This window comes from Ursus arctos, unplaced genomic scaffold, assembly GCF_023065955.2.
Source record: "Ursus arctos isolate Adak ecotype North America unplaced genomic scaffold, UrsArc2.0 scaffold_5, whole genome shotgun sequence".
Lineage (NCBI taxonomy): Eukaryota > Metazoa > Chordata > Mammalia > Carnivora > Ursidae > Ursus > Ursus arctos.
Genome location: NW_026623067.1, coordinates 31,096,579 through 31,115,781, shown reverse-complemented (window position 1 = coordinate 31,115,781; position 19,203 = coordinate 31,096,579). Strand labels below are relative to the sequence as shown.

General features: G+C 42.7%; 1 protein-coding gene across 8 annotated transcripts in view; it reads right to left on the bottom strand.

The window, feature by feature from the left end:
• Positions 1-1,983: 1,983 nt before the first annotated feature.
• RAD50 (RAD50 double strand break repair protein) overlaps positions 1,984-19,203 on the bottom strand; it is a 212,700-nt gene continuing 195,480 nt past the window's right edge. For all 8 annotated transcript variants that reach the window (XM_057307423.1, XM_057307426.1, XM_057307421.1 and 5 more), the window contains 4 exons: positions 6,688-6,773; positions 6,026-6,168; positions 3,642-3,775; positions 1,984-2,332 (listed from right to left, as the gene is read on the bottom strand). In XM_057307423.1, the coding sequence (XP_057163406.1) occupies positions 2,146-2,332; positions 3,642-3,775; positions 6,026-6,168; positions 6,688-6,773 (550 nt within the window). In that variant the 3' untranslated portion in view covers positions 1,984-2,145. The remainder of the gene's footprint in view (positions 2,333-3,641; positions 3,776-6,025; positions 6,169-6,687; positions 6,774-19,203) is intronic.

The following is a 19,203-nucleotide window of genomic DNA, read 5'->3' as shown; positions in this document are numbered from 1 at the left end:
CATGCTAGTCTGGTAAACAGGGTAACTGTAGTTTTTCAAAGCAAATGCGGATGGCTGAACCTTGTCAGTCAGGCCAGGAAGCAGATGGCTGGAGCTGTGGCTGTGCTGCTTAGCCCTTTAAGGACTGGGTGAGGGTCTGGGCCAAGCTTTCTCAACCAGGGTTCTTCATGTGAAGAAGAGAACACAGAAAAAGATTCAAGGGACTCTTTTTTAAGTTCTCCCCCAGGTAGCTGCCTTTGAACAATGAACCCCGGGAGTTGGGGCACCCACCCCTCAGTGCAGTCAAAAACCCGTGTATAACTTCTGACTACCCGAACACTTAACTACTATCGTACTGCTGACTGGAAGCCTAACTGATGATATCAGCAGTTGATAAAACACATATTCTCTATATTCTATGTATTATGTAATGCATTCTTAGCATTAAGTAAGCTAGAGAAAAGAAAATACGAAGAAAATCATAAGGAAAAGGAAATCCATTTACAGTAGCGTACTTCATCGAGGGGGAGAAAACCCCATGTCTATGTGGACCTGCGCAGCTGAAACCCACTGCAGTTGTTCAGGGGTCAACTGGAAGATCGCGTCAGATGCACAGAAACGGATTACGTACACTGGACACGGCAGGAGTTTCCTGCCGCTGCCGTAACTGTAGTAAATTAGCCCCCACTAGCAGCTTCACACAAACCGATTCTCTTACACAGTCGGGGAGTCAGAACCCCGAAATCAGGGCTCCTGAGTCAGCTCGGCGGGTTCCTTTTGGAGGCTCTGAGGGGAGAGCACTTCTTTGCTTTTTTCAGCCTCTCCCGGTTGCCCGTATTGCTTGGCTTATAGCCCTTCCTTCTCCTTCGGAGCCCGGCCCCGCAGCGTCGGCCCGGCAGCAGGCGCGCTCTGCGCTAACCAGGCTCTTCGTGCTCACGAGCAGGGCCCGCCGGGGCGATCCCGGCTCACGACCCGCACCTGCCATCGCGTCTGCCGAGGCCGCTTTGCCCCATGAGGGAACATTCACAGGCTCTAGGGACTAGGGCTTTGCTATCTTTGGAGGCGAGCTTAGGCCCTCACGGCTTCTTTCCACACCGTGGCTGAGAATGCCTGCCTGCGCCGGGTCTCAGTAGTTACAGACGGCACAAGACTGGTTGTGCCGCATGACTGAGTCAGAAATCTAGAACTCCACGGTCTCATTCAAAAGTGTGTGACTTGGCAGCACTCTGTAATGCTTGGGAAGAGCTTCCCGGTGTCAGCTGGCAATCCCAGGAACAAGGTGGGACTGGACTTTGGTTAGAAATGACACCTGGAATGAGTGAGTCCTCCTCTGCCAGGTCTGGTTGGACCCCACCGGGAGGAGGCTGGCACTTGGTGGGTCTTGCCTTCCACGCCGGTGTGCACACTGGATGAACAGTCAGGACTGACGGTGAAGCAGAGGTGATACACAGGACAGATGCAGAGAGGGACAGACTTCATGACGGCAGATCATGCCCCAAGCCAAGGGTGGCCTGCTCTTGCTCAGAGCTTTCCAAAGGTGGATGTGCACAGTGGAGAACTTCGGCTGTCCGGGCAGAGCCCCAAGTTTGGATGGCTCCCCGGCAGGGATATGTGGGGAGGGAAGATGGTAGGTCCTGAATTACAGGATGATTATTTACGGTTCTTTCAAACCCTGATGCCCCATGTGGCTACTGTGAATTTTACTTGGGGAAACTGAGTCCCAGTGAGGGATGTCACTTCTGGATTTATAAAGTTAGAATGAAATATTAAAACCTCTTCATTTCTGATCATCTTCAGATATGAATGCTCACTAATAACTAACTCAAGACAGTGAGAACCTACTTCTGAAAAGTGGAAGCTGAGTGAAGGAACCTCAGGTACCGGGAAACATTCATTTTGGCTGGGAAGGGAAGCAGGGGAGTGGAGCAGCTGCGTTGCTACTGAGCCCCCAGGCCTGTCAGAGGCTGCCTACGGGGGGGCTGAAGTTCAGGAAACCAGTCCAAATTTCATGTGAAATGACTTTAATGACGGTAGAACCTCTCAGACGTTCAAAATCCTAGACACAAAGCTCCTCTGAGAAGACAGCTTTTCCTGCTGACTCAGTTGATACCAGAAATAAGCAGTTGCCTCAGGACTTGTGTTTCCAAGGCAAAATCTTGACTATTTTTAATGAACATAAGAACCCAGGGAGCTAACACTACATTTCACAATCTCTGAGCACTGGTCAATGTTCTTCTTAATCCTGTAGAATTTCTCCACATATTCAGAACGGCCTAAGAGCTCCACAAAATCTTCATCGTGCGTGATGACCAGAAGCTGGAAGTTACGCTGCTGTGAGCGACTCTTGATTATCCTGAAACAGTGTATTTAGAATGTTTTATTACTAGAGAGCACAGATAATCCTTTCCTTTATATAAAAAGCCACTGAGAACTTTGTCAGACACATGACACAATGTGATGAGCGGGGCCTCTGCCAGCCCTGGAGGAACCTGGAGAGGGGTCGGGGGGGATCTAGGCCTTCAAACCCGCCAAGTAGGAGTCCTGTCTCCTCTCCAGACAGTACAGGTGCCTGAAGTGATTCTTCACCGAGGTCTGGTAAGAATACATGATGTCGGTTCTTACAGAACACCAAGTTCTTACTAAAACAGGTAGAAATGTTTTACTTAATTTTCCTTAATATCTGTGCTGTTCAATTTTAGGAGTCTGACTTATTCCTTTGGGGTTTTTGTGACCTGTTACTAATTCTCTCTGGGAGAAAAAAAGACCAACTACAGGCAAGGGAAATTACATTTGCAAGCCCCGCTGTCTTCTCAGGAGCTGGGGCTACTTAGAATTCTGCCACCGCCAGTCACTAGATGCATCATTAGTATGACACACAGGAGGCCTGAGTGGGTGTACTGGGAACATTTTTGCTCATTATCTCTATGCTGAGGTGACTAGCTAGGAGACTGAAATCAGACTATTTCTTTTAATCATTTATTTATCCCTGCTTGCAGCTGGATGCACTTAGGTTTCAAAAGTAGTAGCCCTTACGTGCTGGCCACACAAGACTACTGAGAGATGGCTGAGGAAGGGGTCCCCTCCCTGCTATCCTCTGCCAGAAAGACTATCTGGAGCCAGAGTACCCAAAACAGCTTCTCTAGCTTGGAAAAAGTGCCTTTCCTCTGCCAGCACAGTCTTTCAGCAACGGGTGCCTGTCCCTGGAGCCTGGACCAAGGGCATGTGAATGTGGCGAAGGTGTGTGCAATTTTACTTTCTACTTAATCACTATTACACGTTGTGAGTAAGAGCCGTCATTCCTCACAGTGCTGGGGAGATGGGCCAAAACCCACTGTTAGCACCTACAACTGTCTGAGCAGGGCGCGCTGAGTCCTCTACGTGACATGTGGGCGCCGCTGGGGGTTTACAGAAAAACCAAACCAAGCCAGGAAACCCTTCGGTTTCCCTATGAACACACGCGGGGAGATGCAGGATGTGTCTGGGACTGCGGTGCGGCACCTGGTTCTTTCTCAAGCAGCTGAACAATTACTATCAAAGGTAAAGCCTAAGTCTGCCACCAACCAGCTTCCCCAAGGAAGACACGTGTAGAGAGGGTTTTCACTAGTTTTTAAAGTGAGATAAGGAGTTCTATCGTAACCTGCCCCCAAACTGCAGATACTTACTCAACGAGAGCGTGTGCAAGAGACTCGATGTTTTCTCGGTCAAGATTCGTGGTTGGCTCATCCAAGGCAAGGATGCCACAGTTCAAGCAGAACGTCTCGGCCAAGGCCAGGCGAATGATGAGGGAGGCTAGGACCTGGAACAACGCACAGACCTTTTCCTCAGTCACTGTAAGGGAAGCAGGCAGAGCGGCCTAATGTCTGTGTCGGGGAAAGGAAGCAATGTCGTGGGCTCACTGGCCTTAGGTAAATCGTTGCTCCTTTATCTGGGAGAGCCTGGCACTCTCACCAGACTCTTAAACTCTTCCAGAAGGTGAGCCATCAGGTACAGTATCTCCGCCTGTCATTGGCAGTGCAATGAAATGCTAGAAGCAATGGTGATCTCACTATCCCCAAAAATACACACAAATCTTGTCAGCTGTACTGAAACTTGAAGGCACAGGCTTGAATAGGAAATGCATTACCGTTTATCTCTAACTAGTAATTGGAGTAATAGTCTAACAGTGTGAAAAATTCAAGGCCTGGCTATTTTCCTAATAATGAGATAAGAAAATGTGGACACATGACATCTTCCAGAGTTCCATACACTCTTTTTCTGAGAAAAAGTCTCTGACACTTTGAGGCACTTTCTTGGTTCATAGAAACCCAATACTAAAACCCTCAGCTGCAGCCGAAGCCATCTGAAGGCAGAAGGGACACAGAATTAAGAGTGACAGAGCAGTCTAGGAAGTCTGAACTACTTGAGCGCAGCTGTCAATACCCCGTACCCCAAACCCTCTGAGCAAAGGAGCATCAGTGAGAGAGCAGTTGACAGCTTCTCTCGGACGCCGAGGGCAGGCTGGCGGACTGCAGAGGTTGGGATCGCAGCCTGGCCCTTTGGGGAAAACCCTTCCTTCCTGTAGCTGAACCCGACTGTGGCTGCCACCTCCCCCAGCACGTACTCAGAGTAGAGTCTACATGAAGTTCCTGGCCTGCCTCTACCAAACTATTAGTCTCTCTTCTTCCCCAACACCAAGGAAGCAATCATGCTAATTTTTATAATTTAGAGTATCTTTGAAAATTATTTTCTGAGCAAAGTAAATTTCCCAAAGTATTCTTAATCCAAAGGGACAGGTTTCAGACTCTATTTTCTTATTCATAATCACCACTGAAAATCACCAAAGCAAGTAGGAATACTGATTATAGATCACAAATTTGTCATTTTTGCAAACTAAGATTAAGATAATCTGTGTGCGCCTTAAATTGGTATGCACTGTCAGGGCTGACAACAAAATACACGCAGGACTGTCTTAGAGCACAAACTGAAAACTATGAAATACCTCAGACAATGTGAGCAGCCATTTCAAGAATTTTAAGATTTTAAGAAAACTGGGTATCCAGAAATGTTATCAAATATAATCTGCTTCTAATCTGAAAGGAGGAAGCTCAAGAATCCAGACCATTCTGGTTACAAACCTGCACACGAAGGACCCCACCTTGTTCCCAAGGATGCAGGTCCAATTTTCCTGACTCTTGAAAGCTTTATTCTTCTTTCTGATTTGCTTTGTGCGCCCTATCCCACACAGCCCATGCTGCCAGAGCCTCATGTGGAGGTAAGTGGCCTGGCCCAGCAGCTGAGGGGCGTGGGGGGGTGTGTAGAGGGGAGAGGCAGCTGCGGGTGTCATGGCTTCTGGTCTAGCGGACCCTTCTTTTAACATTTTTAAGCAATCTCTACACCCAAAATGGGGCTCAAACAACCCCAAGATCAAAGGTGCATGGTCTACCAACTGAGCCAGCCAGATGCCACTAGCAGACCTTTCTTTTAGAGGATCTATAGGCCCAAAGGCTAGGCTGAGGGGGGAGAGGGGCAGGAACTCAGTCCTGTGATGGGACTGCTTTCTCAATGAGAGTTTTATATTTTAATGCCTCATCTGGCTCAACCTCGGATCTGGTTTGGGAATCCTGCATATCATGGTTTCTAACGTCCCTCCCCCACCTTTCATTGCTCTGAAATCTGGATGTACTCTTGCAATTACAGTCGCGTACTTTTTTTCTTTCTTGCTGGCACATAAAATAGTGTTATGTCTCATAACTGATGACACACTTTATTCCCATAAGGAATGTTACGAAACAATGATTGTTAGCTGCCTGTTCTGCATAAGGCCTATCACGTGAGAACGTTCCAGACCATCCCCTAAAGGACCACCTAATGGTGCAGGAAATGCTGGTTAGAACTGGAAGAGTGGAACGGGATAGCTGAGTCTGATCAACTCTATGTGGCAACAGAGTGCTGTGAGGAGCTTCTCACTATTCCCGGGCAGCCGTGGGGGCTTTCACGGCACCGACAGTAGTTTCTCCCTGTCAATTCTCTGTGCACAGGGGGCTCCCGAGGCTCTCGCGATACCTGCCTTTTGTCCAGCACTGCATCGCCCTCGCATGTCCAAGGCTGTGTCTCCCTTTAGCATCACCACGCGGTAGTTATAATTCCGCCTTTTATCAGAGGCTGATACATTTTCATCGGCATCAGACCGAATTTCTATGTATTCAATATCTGACACAAAAAGAAGATGATTTCAGAGGAACCTACACTCTGTAGCCTTTTGTCACTTGCAAATATTAAGTAAGCCTATGAAGCAACGTGTGAAGCTGACATTACCATTCAAACCGGCTGAGAACGTTCGGGAGGCAAAGGCAACCCAGATGCCCCAACCCTCAGTCGCAGCTCTGCCTTTCTTAGTTCCCCTATTAAAAGTTTCCTCCTGCTGGTTTTCTTCTTATCGCCTTTCAGCTTATCCCTATCTCCATTTCAACAGAATCTATTAGGTCATCAGTTAAATATAATATGCACATAGCCAAATATGTAAGTCCTGTTAGGCTCTGGAATAGAAAACTTTGCATTTTTTTTCTAGCTACAAGATGTTGTCAAGATAAGAATTCTTAGAAAATCTCAAAGAGATGTTCAGAAAGGGGTCCAGGCGATAATGCTGGCGTGATGAGAGATCCTATGTGGCAAGAGCTAGGGACGGGGCTTTGGAAAAAGCATTCACGCACGGCCAACCATGTCAATTACCTTGTCCACGATAGGTACTTCGCCAAAGGTCACGAATAATTTTGTTGATTTCTTCCATTTTCATACTGTGAAATTTCATGATTGCTCTGGAAAAAGAAGCCACTGGTACTTAAAAGGAAAAATAATGTAATGGTAACAATTATATGTAATAGTATATTTTAAAAGTATATGAAATATACAATGTATATCATAATAAAAATAACATCTTAACAATCTCATGAAATTTTGGGTATTTCCAGTGATAAAAGCATCATGCAATAAGAGCTAGAAACAGTACCCGGAACTACAATACTGTTGTGGGGCTATTAATGAATGCAGCCAGGAATGCACCCAGGGCCCCTGAGTCCTGACCCTGCTCCAGTGTCACTGTGACAGGACAGATACCTCCTCAAAGAAGTATTTAAATGCTGTGAAAATCTCAGAAAGTTTGGACAACTTTTTCTCAGGCTTACTGGAAGGACTGTAGCCACTGAGGCCTACCATGGACAGGAGGACCTGCTGAATAATGGATGGCAGTGAGTTAAAGACGGAGGTGCACAGGGTCCCCTGGTCTATGGGGACATAAGTGCAACTCTGAACTTCGGCCTTTTCACTCCTACTACTAGTAAGGTTTACCAAAAGTCAGCCACTTCAGGCACTTTAATTCCTCAGATGTGTGAGCTTTTCACCAACCAGAAGGTACGGTTGAGAGAACAATTTAGAAGCTTCAGCTGAGATGAACCTCAAAACTTGTATTTCCCTTCCTAGTTGAGCTCTAAGAAATCCTAACTCCAAATATATGCATTAATTTCCATTTGGTCTGTGAGCCTCCCTACTCCCGCTCCACAACACACTTAAAAAACTAGTACTTTCTAAATAATAAAAAGAACGAAAGAAATGTTTGTCAAAACAAAAGTAGCCTGTTAAAAACTGACTTCACTCTTACTATAGTCATCAAAAAGCCCTTAAGTTCTTTGGAAATGGGTTTATGAACTAATAAATGTTATATCAGTGATAAAAAGGCAAACACCACTGCCATGACCATACAGAGGATGTGAGGCGGCCCTACTTCCATTTGCAAGCCTCTTATCTGATATATACAAAAAAGAAACTGAACGTAATGCTACTGGCTCTGCAGAATCATTTCATGATCTTCTGGTTCACCAGCAAGAGAGAAAGAAATGACTCAACATAAATACATTTTAAATATCAGATGAAGGATTTTGAAGTAATAAGACTGGAAAAAACCATATTGTGCTTGCTGGTGAGACTCCCGCAAGCCTCCATTTTCTAGTTCACACGTCTATCCCGGCCTGACATTTTACACTCCTTCAAAAGGACTGAGACAAATAAACAAAACCCCTCGAGAATGCTCTTGGGACCAATCAAGTAATCCATAGCTCTTCACACATTACAAGCCTGATTTTTCAAATATTTTTTTTTTTAAAGGTCATCTTTCCATTCAACTTAAAGATCTTTCATAACGAACCTAAATAATATACCCACGGTGGAGAACAAATTCCATGTGCCCAAGGTGCACACACAGAGCCCCTGCCATGGGTTCCTCTTACAACAGAGGTGGTGCGTCCTCATCTGAGAGAGAGAGTACTGCAAGTAGCTCTTGTCCTGAGGGAGTCCTGAGGGAGATCTGGACTCCCAAAGGGGTGTGTCACACCGAGCTGATGCCTACTGCTGTTGGCCAGACCATAAGCTCATCTTTGTATCATCTCTCTCCAGTATGGAGTTTACCACCCCACCTGCAACAACAGGGGATGATTAAGATAACCAAACTACATCCACTCGAGGAATAAGAGTGACATTAGTTGTTACTACTAATGACCATTTACCTGCTGTAAAGTATAATTACTGTAAGCAATTATGTCATTTAATCCTTAAAACACTGGGAGTTAGCTTTAGTTATCCCCATTTTACCATTAAGAGAACTGATACTTTAACAGAATTTTCTGAAAGAGAAACTGATCCCATGTATAATAGCATCAAAACCAATAACATACTTAGATCTAACCAAGGAGGTCAGATATCTCTACTCTGAAAACTAAGACACTGATGAAAGAAATCAAAGACACATATAAATGAAAAAGTATCCCATGTTCATCGACTGGAAGAATTAATATTGTTAAAATACCAGAAGCCATCTACAGATTCAGTGCAATCCCTGTTAAGATCCCACTGGCATTTTTTACAGAATTAGAGAAAACATTCCTAAAATTTATAGGGAACCACAAAATACCCTGAATAGCCAAAGAAATCCCAAGAAAGAAGACCAAAAAGCAGGAGGCATCACACTTTGATTTCAAGGTACAGTCTTGAAAACGTTATGGCACTGGCATAAAAACAGACAAATTGATCGGGAGAACAGAATCTAGACCCAGAAACAAACCCAAATATAAGCAGTCCAACTAAAATTTGCCAAGGGAGCCAATACTCAATGGAGAAAAGGCCATCTTTTCCAATAAATGATGCTGGGATAAATGGATATTCACATGTAAAAGAATGAAACTGGATCCGTATGTTACAGCACTCATAAAAATCAACTCGAAATGGATTAAAGACTTACATATAAGACCTAAAACCATGAAACTCCTGGAAGAAAACATGGGAAATAAGTTCTTTGACATGATTTTTTTGGAAATCATACCTGAAGCAAAAGTAACAACAAACAAAAATAGGGGCGCCTGGGTGGCTCAGTTAAGTGACATCTTGATTTCAGCTCAGATCATGATCTCAGGGTCATAGGCTAGAGCCACACACTGGGCGCTCAGCAGGGAGTCTGCTTGTTATTCTCTCTCTTGCTCTCCCTCTACCCATCTCCCTGTCCTGTTCTCTTTCTCAAATAAATCTTTATTTAAAAAAAAAACACAAGTGGGACTACATCAAACTGAAAAGCTTCTGCACGGCAAAAGAAATCATAAATAAAATGAAGACAGTCTACAGAATGGTCAAAAATATTTGCAAACCATGTATCTAATAGAGGGGGATAATACCGAAAATATACAAAAAACTCAGGGGTGCCTGGCTGGCTCAGTCTATGTCTGCCTTCAGCTCAGGTCTTGATCCCAGGGTCCTGGGATAGAGACCCAGGTCAGGCTCCCTGTTCAGCAGTTGGCTACTTTTCACTTTCCCTCTACCCCTCCCCTCTGCTCATGTTCACTTGCTCTCGCTCTCTCAAATAAAGTTTTAAACACACACACACACACAGAACTTCTTTAATTCAATAGCAAAAAAAAGGTGACTCTCAAACAACACAGAGGTTAGGAGTGCCAAGTCGCCAAAATTCATGTGTAACTTTGCCCTAAAATCTAACTACTAATAGCCTATTGTTGACTGGAAGAAGCCTTACCCATAACATAAACAGTCCATTAACATATATTCTATATGTTATACGTATTACATACTAGAGTCTTACAATAAAGTAAGCTAGAGGAAAGAGAATGTTAGGAAAATTACAAGAGAAAATACATTTATGGTACTGGTCTTATTTACTGAAAAAGATATGCACATAAGTGGACCCACACAGTACAAACCCATGTTATTCAAGGGTCACCTGTAATCCAATTAAAAAATGGGCATAGGACCTGAACTGACATTTTCCCAAAGAAGATACATAGATGGCCAATTAAGTACATAAAAAGGCGTGTCACTAGTCATTAGGGAAATACATATTAAAACCACAATGAGATAACACTTCATACTTGATAGGATAGCCATCATCAGGGGCGCCTGGGTGGCTCTGTCATTAGGTGTCTCCTTTGGCTCAGGTCATGGGTCCCGGGATCGAGCCCCACGTTGGGCTCCCTGCTCGGCAGGGAGCCTGCTTCTCCCTCTCCCACTCCCCCTGCTTCTGTTCCCTGTCAGATAAATAAAATCTTAGAAAAAAAAAGAATAGGGGCACCTGGGTGGCACAGCGGTTAAGCGTCTGCCTTCAGCTCAGGGCGTGATCCCGGCGTTATGGGATCGAGCCCCACATCAGGCTCTTCCGCTATGAGCCTGCTTCTTCCTCTCCCACTCCCCCTGCTTGTGTTCCCTCTCTCGCTGGCTGTCTCTATCTCTGTCGAATAAATAAATAAAATCTTTAAAAAACAATAATAAAAAAAAAAGAATAGCCATCATCAAAAAGACAAGAGATAATAAAAGTTGGCATGGATATGGAGAAAAGGGAACGCTTGTGCACTGTTAGCGGGACTGTAAACAAGTACAGCCATTATGGACAGCATTACGAAGGTTCCTAAAAAAAAAATTAAAAATAGAACTACCATATGATCTAGCAATTTCCACTTCTGGGAATATATCCAAAGGAGATGAAAACACTATGACAAAGAGGTATCTGCACCCCCATGTTCATAGCAGCATGAACAATAGCCATGACATGAAACAACCTAAGTGTCCATGGGCAGATAAAGATGTGAATACATTCAATGGATTATCATTCAGCCATTAAAAAAATGAGGAAATCCTACTATTTAGAACAATATGGAAGGACTTTGAAGGCATTACACTACGTGAAATAAGTCAGAGAAAGACAACATTGCATGATCTCACATATACGGGGATTTTAACAAAACAAAAACACCAAACTCACAGAAAAAAGGGATCAGATTTGCGGTCACCAGAGGTGGAGGATGGGAGGAAAGCGAATTGGGAGGAAGGTGGTCAGAGGCACAAATTTCCAGTTATAAGTATGTACTAGGGATGTAACGCACAGCATGATGACTACAGCTAACACTGCCACATGATACCCAGGGAAGTTGTTAAGGGAATACATCCTAACAGTTGTCATCACAAGGAGAAATTTCTTTTCCTTTTCTATTTATTGTACCTATATGAGAAAATGGGTGTTAGCCGAGCCCACTGTGCTAATCATTTTGCACTATATGTAAACCAAGCCATCATGCTGTACATCGTAATACAGTGACAGATATCAGTTATTTCTCAGTGACAGTGAAAAGAACAGGTCTCATGAAATTACCAGCCTGGTCACAATTAGAGAAAAGTGGTTAGGATGTTAACAGCCCTTGATTATAATTCAAATTAAAAAGGCAGTCAAAATGCCATTTTGAAAGACACCAGGCTCAGATAGTTTTATGAGTAAATGTTAGCTCTAAAGTATATAAACTATTACACAGCAAGGAGAGATATGAGGGAAAAAAAAAGGAAAAAAGTACAGGCCTAATTATTTTGCTTATGAATACAGATACAAATATTCTAAATAATATCAAATTTAGTGGTAAAGCATTAAAAAGACCAAGTAATATCATGGTATCAGTAGTATCATGACAAGTAGCATTTATCCCAAGGAAGCAAGACTAGTACAACAGGAAAGATAATTAAAGATAACTCACTGCATTAACAGATTAAAGAAGAAAAAGATTACCTCAGTAATTGTCTAAGTATTTGATATAAACACTGAGTTTTGATAAAATATTCAGAAAGTGAAAAACAGAAGAAATTTTTTTTTTTTTTTTAAGATTTTATTTATTTATTTGACAGAGATAGAGACAGCCAGCGAGAGAGGGAACACAAGCAGGGGGAGTGGGAGAGGAAGAAGCAGGCTCATAGCTGAAGAGCCTGATGTGGGGCTCGATCCCATAACGCCGAGATCACGCCCTGAGCCGAAGGCAGGCGCTTAACCGCTGTGCCACCCAGGCGCCCCAGAAGAAATTTTTTTAATTTGACAAAATGACTATCAGATATCCACAGCAAGCATCAAATTTAATGTTAAAATAGAAAGGAATACTTCCGAAGAACAAGAGAAAGATGCCTCTTCTCATGGCTACTCTACAATAACGTCCTAGAGTTTCCTAACAATTCAGTAAGACACGAAAAATGAAGAATAAATGAAAGAAAAACAACTTGTCATTGTTTCTAAAGACAGATATAGTTATGCACTTAGTAAATCAAAGAAATCAACTGAAGAACTATTAAGACTAATAAGGTAGTCAGAAATAAACAAAGAATTATTAGTATTATTATGTAGTAAGCAAAATCCAATAGGAAACCTAATAGAAAAGAGGATCCTATTCAGAGTGGTAATAAAAATTATGAAATACCTAGGAAGAAATCTAACAAAATGGTCATGGATCTAGAGGGAAAAGCTATAAAAGCTATAAAACCTTACTAAAGAACAACCCTTATAAAAAAAAAAAAAAAGAACTGATTGGGTAGGAGGAACTTACTATTGAGTGCAAAATGGGAGATTTAATATTGCAAAGAAGTCCATTCCCCCCCAAGTAATCCATTAAATTAAATACAATCCAAATAGAACTCCCAGTAAGAGTTAAAAAAAAAAAAAAAAAAAAGACATCCACAAGGTGACTCTGAAGTTAGTATCTAAGACATAAGGTAAAAGAATAAATCAAAGTACTGGGACAGGAATCAAGATGAAATAAACCCCCCCAAAATAGAGAACTTTTAGCTTATAACTGATATTTACCATCAATGGGAAAAGTTTCAATAGTGTTAGAAAGAAGGGAAAATTACATCTCTATTCTTATTTCTTTTACTTTTTTAAAGATTCATTTATATTCGAGAGCTCTCGAGAGCACACGTGTATACACACACACACAAGCATGCACAATCAGGGGGAGGGGCAGAGGGAGAGAAACTCAAGCAGACTCCAGGCTGAGCATGGAGCCCCACACGGGGCTTGATCTCATGACCCTGAGATTATGACCTGAGCTGAAATCAAGAGTCAGACGCTCAACTGACTGAGCCACCCAGGTGCCCCATACATCACCATCTTTATTAAACCTCAAAATCCAATGAATTAAAGGATTAAAAGTTAAATAAAACTCAGAATTATTAATAATTATAAATAAATAAATAATAAGTAAATAAATAGAACTATCAGTTTTATAATCTTAGGACTGGAAAGCTTTTCTAAAGGAGAAGCCGTAAATAAGACTTAAATATTTGCCTACCTAAAAATTAAAAGTCACAAAAAATATCATGAAGTTAAAGGTCAAAGGACAAACTGGGAATACTACTTGCAATGTATGAGAAAAGGACTACCACCAAAAATCTATTAAAAAAAAAAAGTGGTACAACTCACTAAGAAAACAATAACCTAACAGACTGGTAAAGAGATACGAACAATTCTCAGAGAAGAAATACAAATAGCCAACATATGAAATGACGTTTAACCTCACTAGCAAACAAGGAAATGTAAATTCAAGTGAGAACAGTTTTTGTGCAATGGATTGGCAAAAATTAAAAAGGTTGATAATATGAAATGCAGTCATGGAGAAGTGGGTACTTTCGCACACTACTGGTGGAAACACAAATTTTATGTTTTGGGAAGGCATTTTGGCACTAACAAGTTAAAAATGTACATACCCTCTGTCCCAGTAACTCTGTTTCTAAGAAGCTATCTTTCTGGTCTACCTGCCCAAGTACGCAAAGACTTATGTTGTAGCATTATCTATAGTATCAAACATTTAAAAATTTCCTAATATGTCCACCGGTGGTTAAATCAAGCAGGTAACATCCATTTCATAGAATATTACGCAGCCATTAAAAATAATGACGTACTTACATATATACAAAAGTTCTTCATCACATATTCAGGGACAAAACAGAAAAATACCTACAGTGTGATACTATTTACATAAAACAAAGACCTATTCGTGTGTACATAACATGCAAAAAGCACTGTGAGGGAAATGACAATGTCATCATTGTAATAATATTTAAGTGCTCAATAAATTCTAGTCATTGTCATGGAAATGAACCCAAGTCTAATATGAACTGTGTTCTGTTCATTTACATAGTAATGGACAACAGGGAAGCATAACTATCTGTAATACAACGCTAACTGGTACAAGCGGTACAAACATCATGGAGTAGAAAGGAAGGAGAAATGACATAATTTGGGAAGGGCTTCAACAAGGTAATATTCCACAGAGAAGAGCGAGCACAGGAAAATGTGAGGTGTCTTAAGGAAACAAAACGGTTCAGTTTGGTTAGAACATAGTGAATAGAGAGAGAAGAAATGGGAAAGACCAGACATGGAAAGTGTTTCTTAATATTACAAGTGAATAGAGACCACCACCTTTAGGAAAATTAACCTGGTAAAACTATTAATGGGTGGGAAGGGACAGTACAGTGCACAGCCCTCTGGGAGCTGACACAGGCCCAAAGATTAACTTCACAACACACCTTGTAGTCCCTGGACTTTACAGGTAATGAACATTAAAGAATGGCCTTGAAAATTCCTGGCGCGTAGTAAAGTATCACTGTGCTCAAAGACATGCATTTCACGGACTGGAAACTGTTGTGGGCAGTGGTCATCTGAGTAGTTGCACCAGCCCCACCATGTGCCTGGAGTGTATATGTCACTCAGTTTCATTTATCTTCACTCTTGTGAAGTAGTATGTTTTGTGAGAAGTGACTCCCAAAAGAAAGTGAAAAGGTCCAAGATCTAAGACAGTAGTGACTTATAAATTAGTCTTCTATTTAGATACTCTTCTGCATGTGAAAGATATCCTTAAAATCTCAGTAATAGGGACGCCTGGGTGGTTCAGCTGGTTAAGGGTCTGCCTTTAGCTCAGGTCATGATCCCAGGGTCCTGGGATCGAGGCCGGCATCGGGCTCCCTGCTCGGCGGGGAACCTGCTTCTCCCTCTGCCTGCCGCTCCCCCTGCTTGTGCTAACTCTCACTCTCTCTGACAAATAAATAAAATCTTAAAAAAATTTTTTTGGTAATAATCAGTTGCATTTTAAGAGGACAAATGATGGCTTTAGTGGTATTTATATTTTGATGCTCATCAAAGTCTTAAAATGTGATCCTCCCACACGATGAGGGCTTAACACATCATCCAAACCCATAGAACGTACGACACCAAGAGTGAACAAAATGTAAGCTACAGATCTGGGGTGATGTGCTGAGGGATGGTGACGGCGGGGGTGGGGAGGAGGCTATGGTTGTGGCACAAGAGATGGGGGGGGGTCATGGCAAATCTGTACTTTCTACTTTGTTTCGCTATGGACCTAAAACGGCTCTAAAATAGTGTAATTTAAAAAAAAGAGAGAGATCTGTGCCAGCAGAGCACGTGGGCTGCCTCCATCCACATCCCTCATCCTTTACATGCCAGGCAGACTGTACTGTCCTTCAGCAATGAGATAATTATCCATTTTGTTCTAAGTTATCCAGCCGCCACCCACACTCCCCCCGCCCCCACTCTTGGACCTTTAATAAAAAGCTTCTGCAAGGCTGAGTTGCTGTCTTCCTAAATATACACGGGTTCCAGCTCGATGTCAAAAATGAAGCTTATCAGACCTCCCCAGGACAGTAGTTCAGAGTTTTTGCTGCTTCTCTGAGTCCATTTTTAAAATAATTTTGGGACCCAGCCATTAGCAGAGAACTGAACACCTGAAAAGGAGTCATTCCAGAGCAGGTTTCTAAAGGGTTGGAAAAACATCACCAAAATAGACCAAAACCTTACCTGTCAGCAAAAGACCTTTCCAGTTCTTACCTCTTTCATTATTTAAACCATAACAATCCTGAGAAAGAAAACCACCATTCTGCAAAATTTGAAGCGATGCTCAAATTCCGAAGAGCACACAGAATAGCAAGTGGAAGTGGATTTCCCCCTAGGTCTCAGCTATTTCACTGAATAAAACATTAAATAAAAGGGGCAAATACATGTGTCTTATTAATAAAAAAAAATTAGCTTAGAATTACGATAAAACTCCCAAGTTAGTAAAAATTTACCAAGTTGGAAAAAAGCAGTAAGAAAGATTATACTTGCACAAGACATTTTCCAACATTATTCTCAGTCTTGTAGTAAAAGTATACCAAATTTTGAGGTCTCTAAGTTGCTAAAACAAATGGGCTATGACGACTGCTATTCGAGACCACCCCGCATACTCTTCCCTACCGCTCTAGTACTTACACCGTGAAAACTTCCGGTCTCCCCAGATTTAGGTGGGCGGGAGCATTCTCCTACGAGGAGTGACTGAGTGTCACGTTCTACTGAGCATCATGTCCCAAACTAACGGGGACTTTCACTACTTAGCAAAACTCAAAATCTGTCATACCAAACTGAAGTTGTACATTTCAAAGAAAAATGACCTCTTTTTCTAGATGAAATCCTTAAACACTATTAAACTCATTTTCTAAAACCCTTAAATCTACTGAACTAATTTCCTTTCACCACGCTCTTAAATACCAGTTTTCAAATTCAGGCAGTGGTTCAACTACTGCTGAAAGACAAACAGTCGGTTAAAGAAATCTGCAGGGAGTGAGAAATGCCACCAGCTATGTTCTGGTCTTGTGACCTCCCTGCCCGATGCTAGTGAGGCTGCTCACGCGGCCCTGTACGGTACTCACAGTGAGGGCAAGAATGGTGGCTGTGAGGCGAGCCCTGGAGCAAGCCCTCATCCCTAAGCTCTCCTCCAGCACAAGGAGCCAGGCTCTGAAGACACAGAGCCGGCTGCAAGGGCCGCAAAACAATAAAAGTTACATGTTTTCACCGAGTTTCAGAAGTGTGACTTCACGTGCAACATTCTGTATTTGGGGGGAAATGATAGTGGAAAACTTGGGGCACAGGACAGAACACTGTACTCTAGTATATTCAAAAAATCATGGGCCGCCTGGGTGGCTCAACTGGTTAAGCATCTGCCTTCGGATCAGTCATGGTCCTGGGGTCCTGGGATCGAGCCCAGCATTGGGCTCCCTGCTCAGCGGGGGCAGGGAGTCGGCTTCTCCTTCTCCCCCCCCCCATCATGTCCTTTCTCTCCCTTGCGCTCTCTCAAATAAAATCTTTAAAAAAAATCATTTAATTGATGCCTTCTTTTTAAAGGGGCAAGGGGTAATATATTCTAAATGGTGTAGTTTTCTTCCCTTCTCATCTAGTATGAGTATCTCGGACCACTGGCAAGCTTAAAATTGGTGATGTTTTTAGATGATTACTAATAACAGATGGTAATCGGCTTTTCTTGAAAATGCACTGCTAATTTCCTGTGTTACCCTAAATAGAAAGCTGAATGCAACAATTACACTGATTGCATGCTTCATTCTAAGAGGTGAAACAATGAGGGAAATTTTGGACCTTTCTTCTAGGTGAGAAGGCAAATTTAAGGCTCACAATATGAACCTTAAGGCGGCCACCGTTTGCCAGCACAAGCCCAACAAAGACTCAATTTTGGGGAAATCTGTACCACTTCTTTTCTTCTCATTTAGAAGAATCCATCTGATTACCAGATAACAGAACTCAGTAAACAGCCTGGCTTTGTTCCTTAGGCAAGCCTAAATTGCTGGAAAGCACCTCTGTACCTCCCCGCCCCCACAAGCTCCTCCTGACTGGCCCCATCAAGCCCCCTCACACACCCTCACTCTGCTCAGTGTGATGGCTCTGGCACTGAGGCACTTTCTCTACTGAAGTGCCCTTTGTTCGTTATTCAAGGCCAAGGTCAAATACAGACTGTGGAGTACCTACCATGGGCTCTCCTACTGGACCGTTAGCAGTTTGCAGTATGGATGGGGTATGGTATTCTTGTCTTCCCATAGCCCGGCAAGAAAACACTAACAGGGATTTTTGAATGAACATGTGCCTGAAAGAGGAAATCCCTTCTCTTCCTGCTGTCAAGGCGTCTTGGGGTGTGCAGGGATAGGGGGAGGGCTCCTACGTGTAGTTTTCTATGTAGTTAACATATGAAACCCCAAGTCTGCAGGTCAATGTACTATGAGGAGGAGTTACCTTGTAGCAGAATACATACAAGTAAAATTTAAAAGAAGACCAACCTACCTACCTTGGCCCCAGTCCCCTCTGCCTAGCACCCCACTTTTCAGCTCCCCTTCACAGAACTTCTCGTAAGAATTCTCTCTACTCACTGTTTTCACTTCTTACCCCCCGCCCCGTTCTCTCCTCATCCAACTCCAAAGCCTCAGTTCAAACCATGCCACTGAGATTGCTCTTCAAACTCATTAACACCTCCATTTGTTAAATTCAAGGGCCACTCTGAGTCCTCATCTCATCTGACCTCTAAATAACACTAGATTCTTGAAATAGCTTTCTTCACTCAGTTCTCAAGGTATCACACCTTTTACATGTTTCTCCTTACTTCATCAGCTACTTCATCAGATTTGTAAATATCTTGAGTCTTGGGACCCTTCCCTTCTCTGTCTACAGTTGTGTCATGTAATCTCACTCTGTGACTTTAAATACTACATATATTCCCAAATTTATACCTTACTCCTCAATTCTAGATTATACATCCAACTGCTTGAAGTGCCTACAGGTGCCTTAAACTGTCTAAAACAAAACTCTAGCTTTTCCCTTCCCAAATCCTGCCATTTCAGGGAATGCCAATTTGCTCCCCCAACATCCTGTTGCTCAAGTAAAAATATGTAGGAGCAATCTCTGATTCTGTTGTTTCCTTTTCCTCCCCTACATTCAATTCAGAAGCAAGGCCTGTCACCTCCATATTCAAAACAAATCTTGAGTCCGTCCACTTCTCTTCATTTCCACTGCTACCTCCCTAGTCCAGTCCACCATCATTTCTTGGATTATGACAAGTC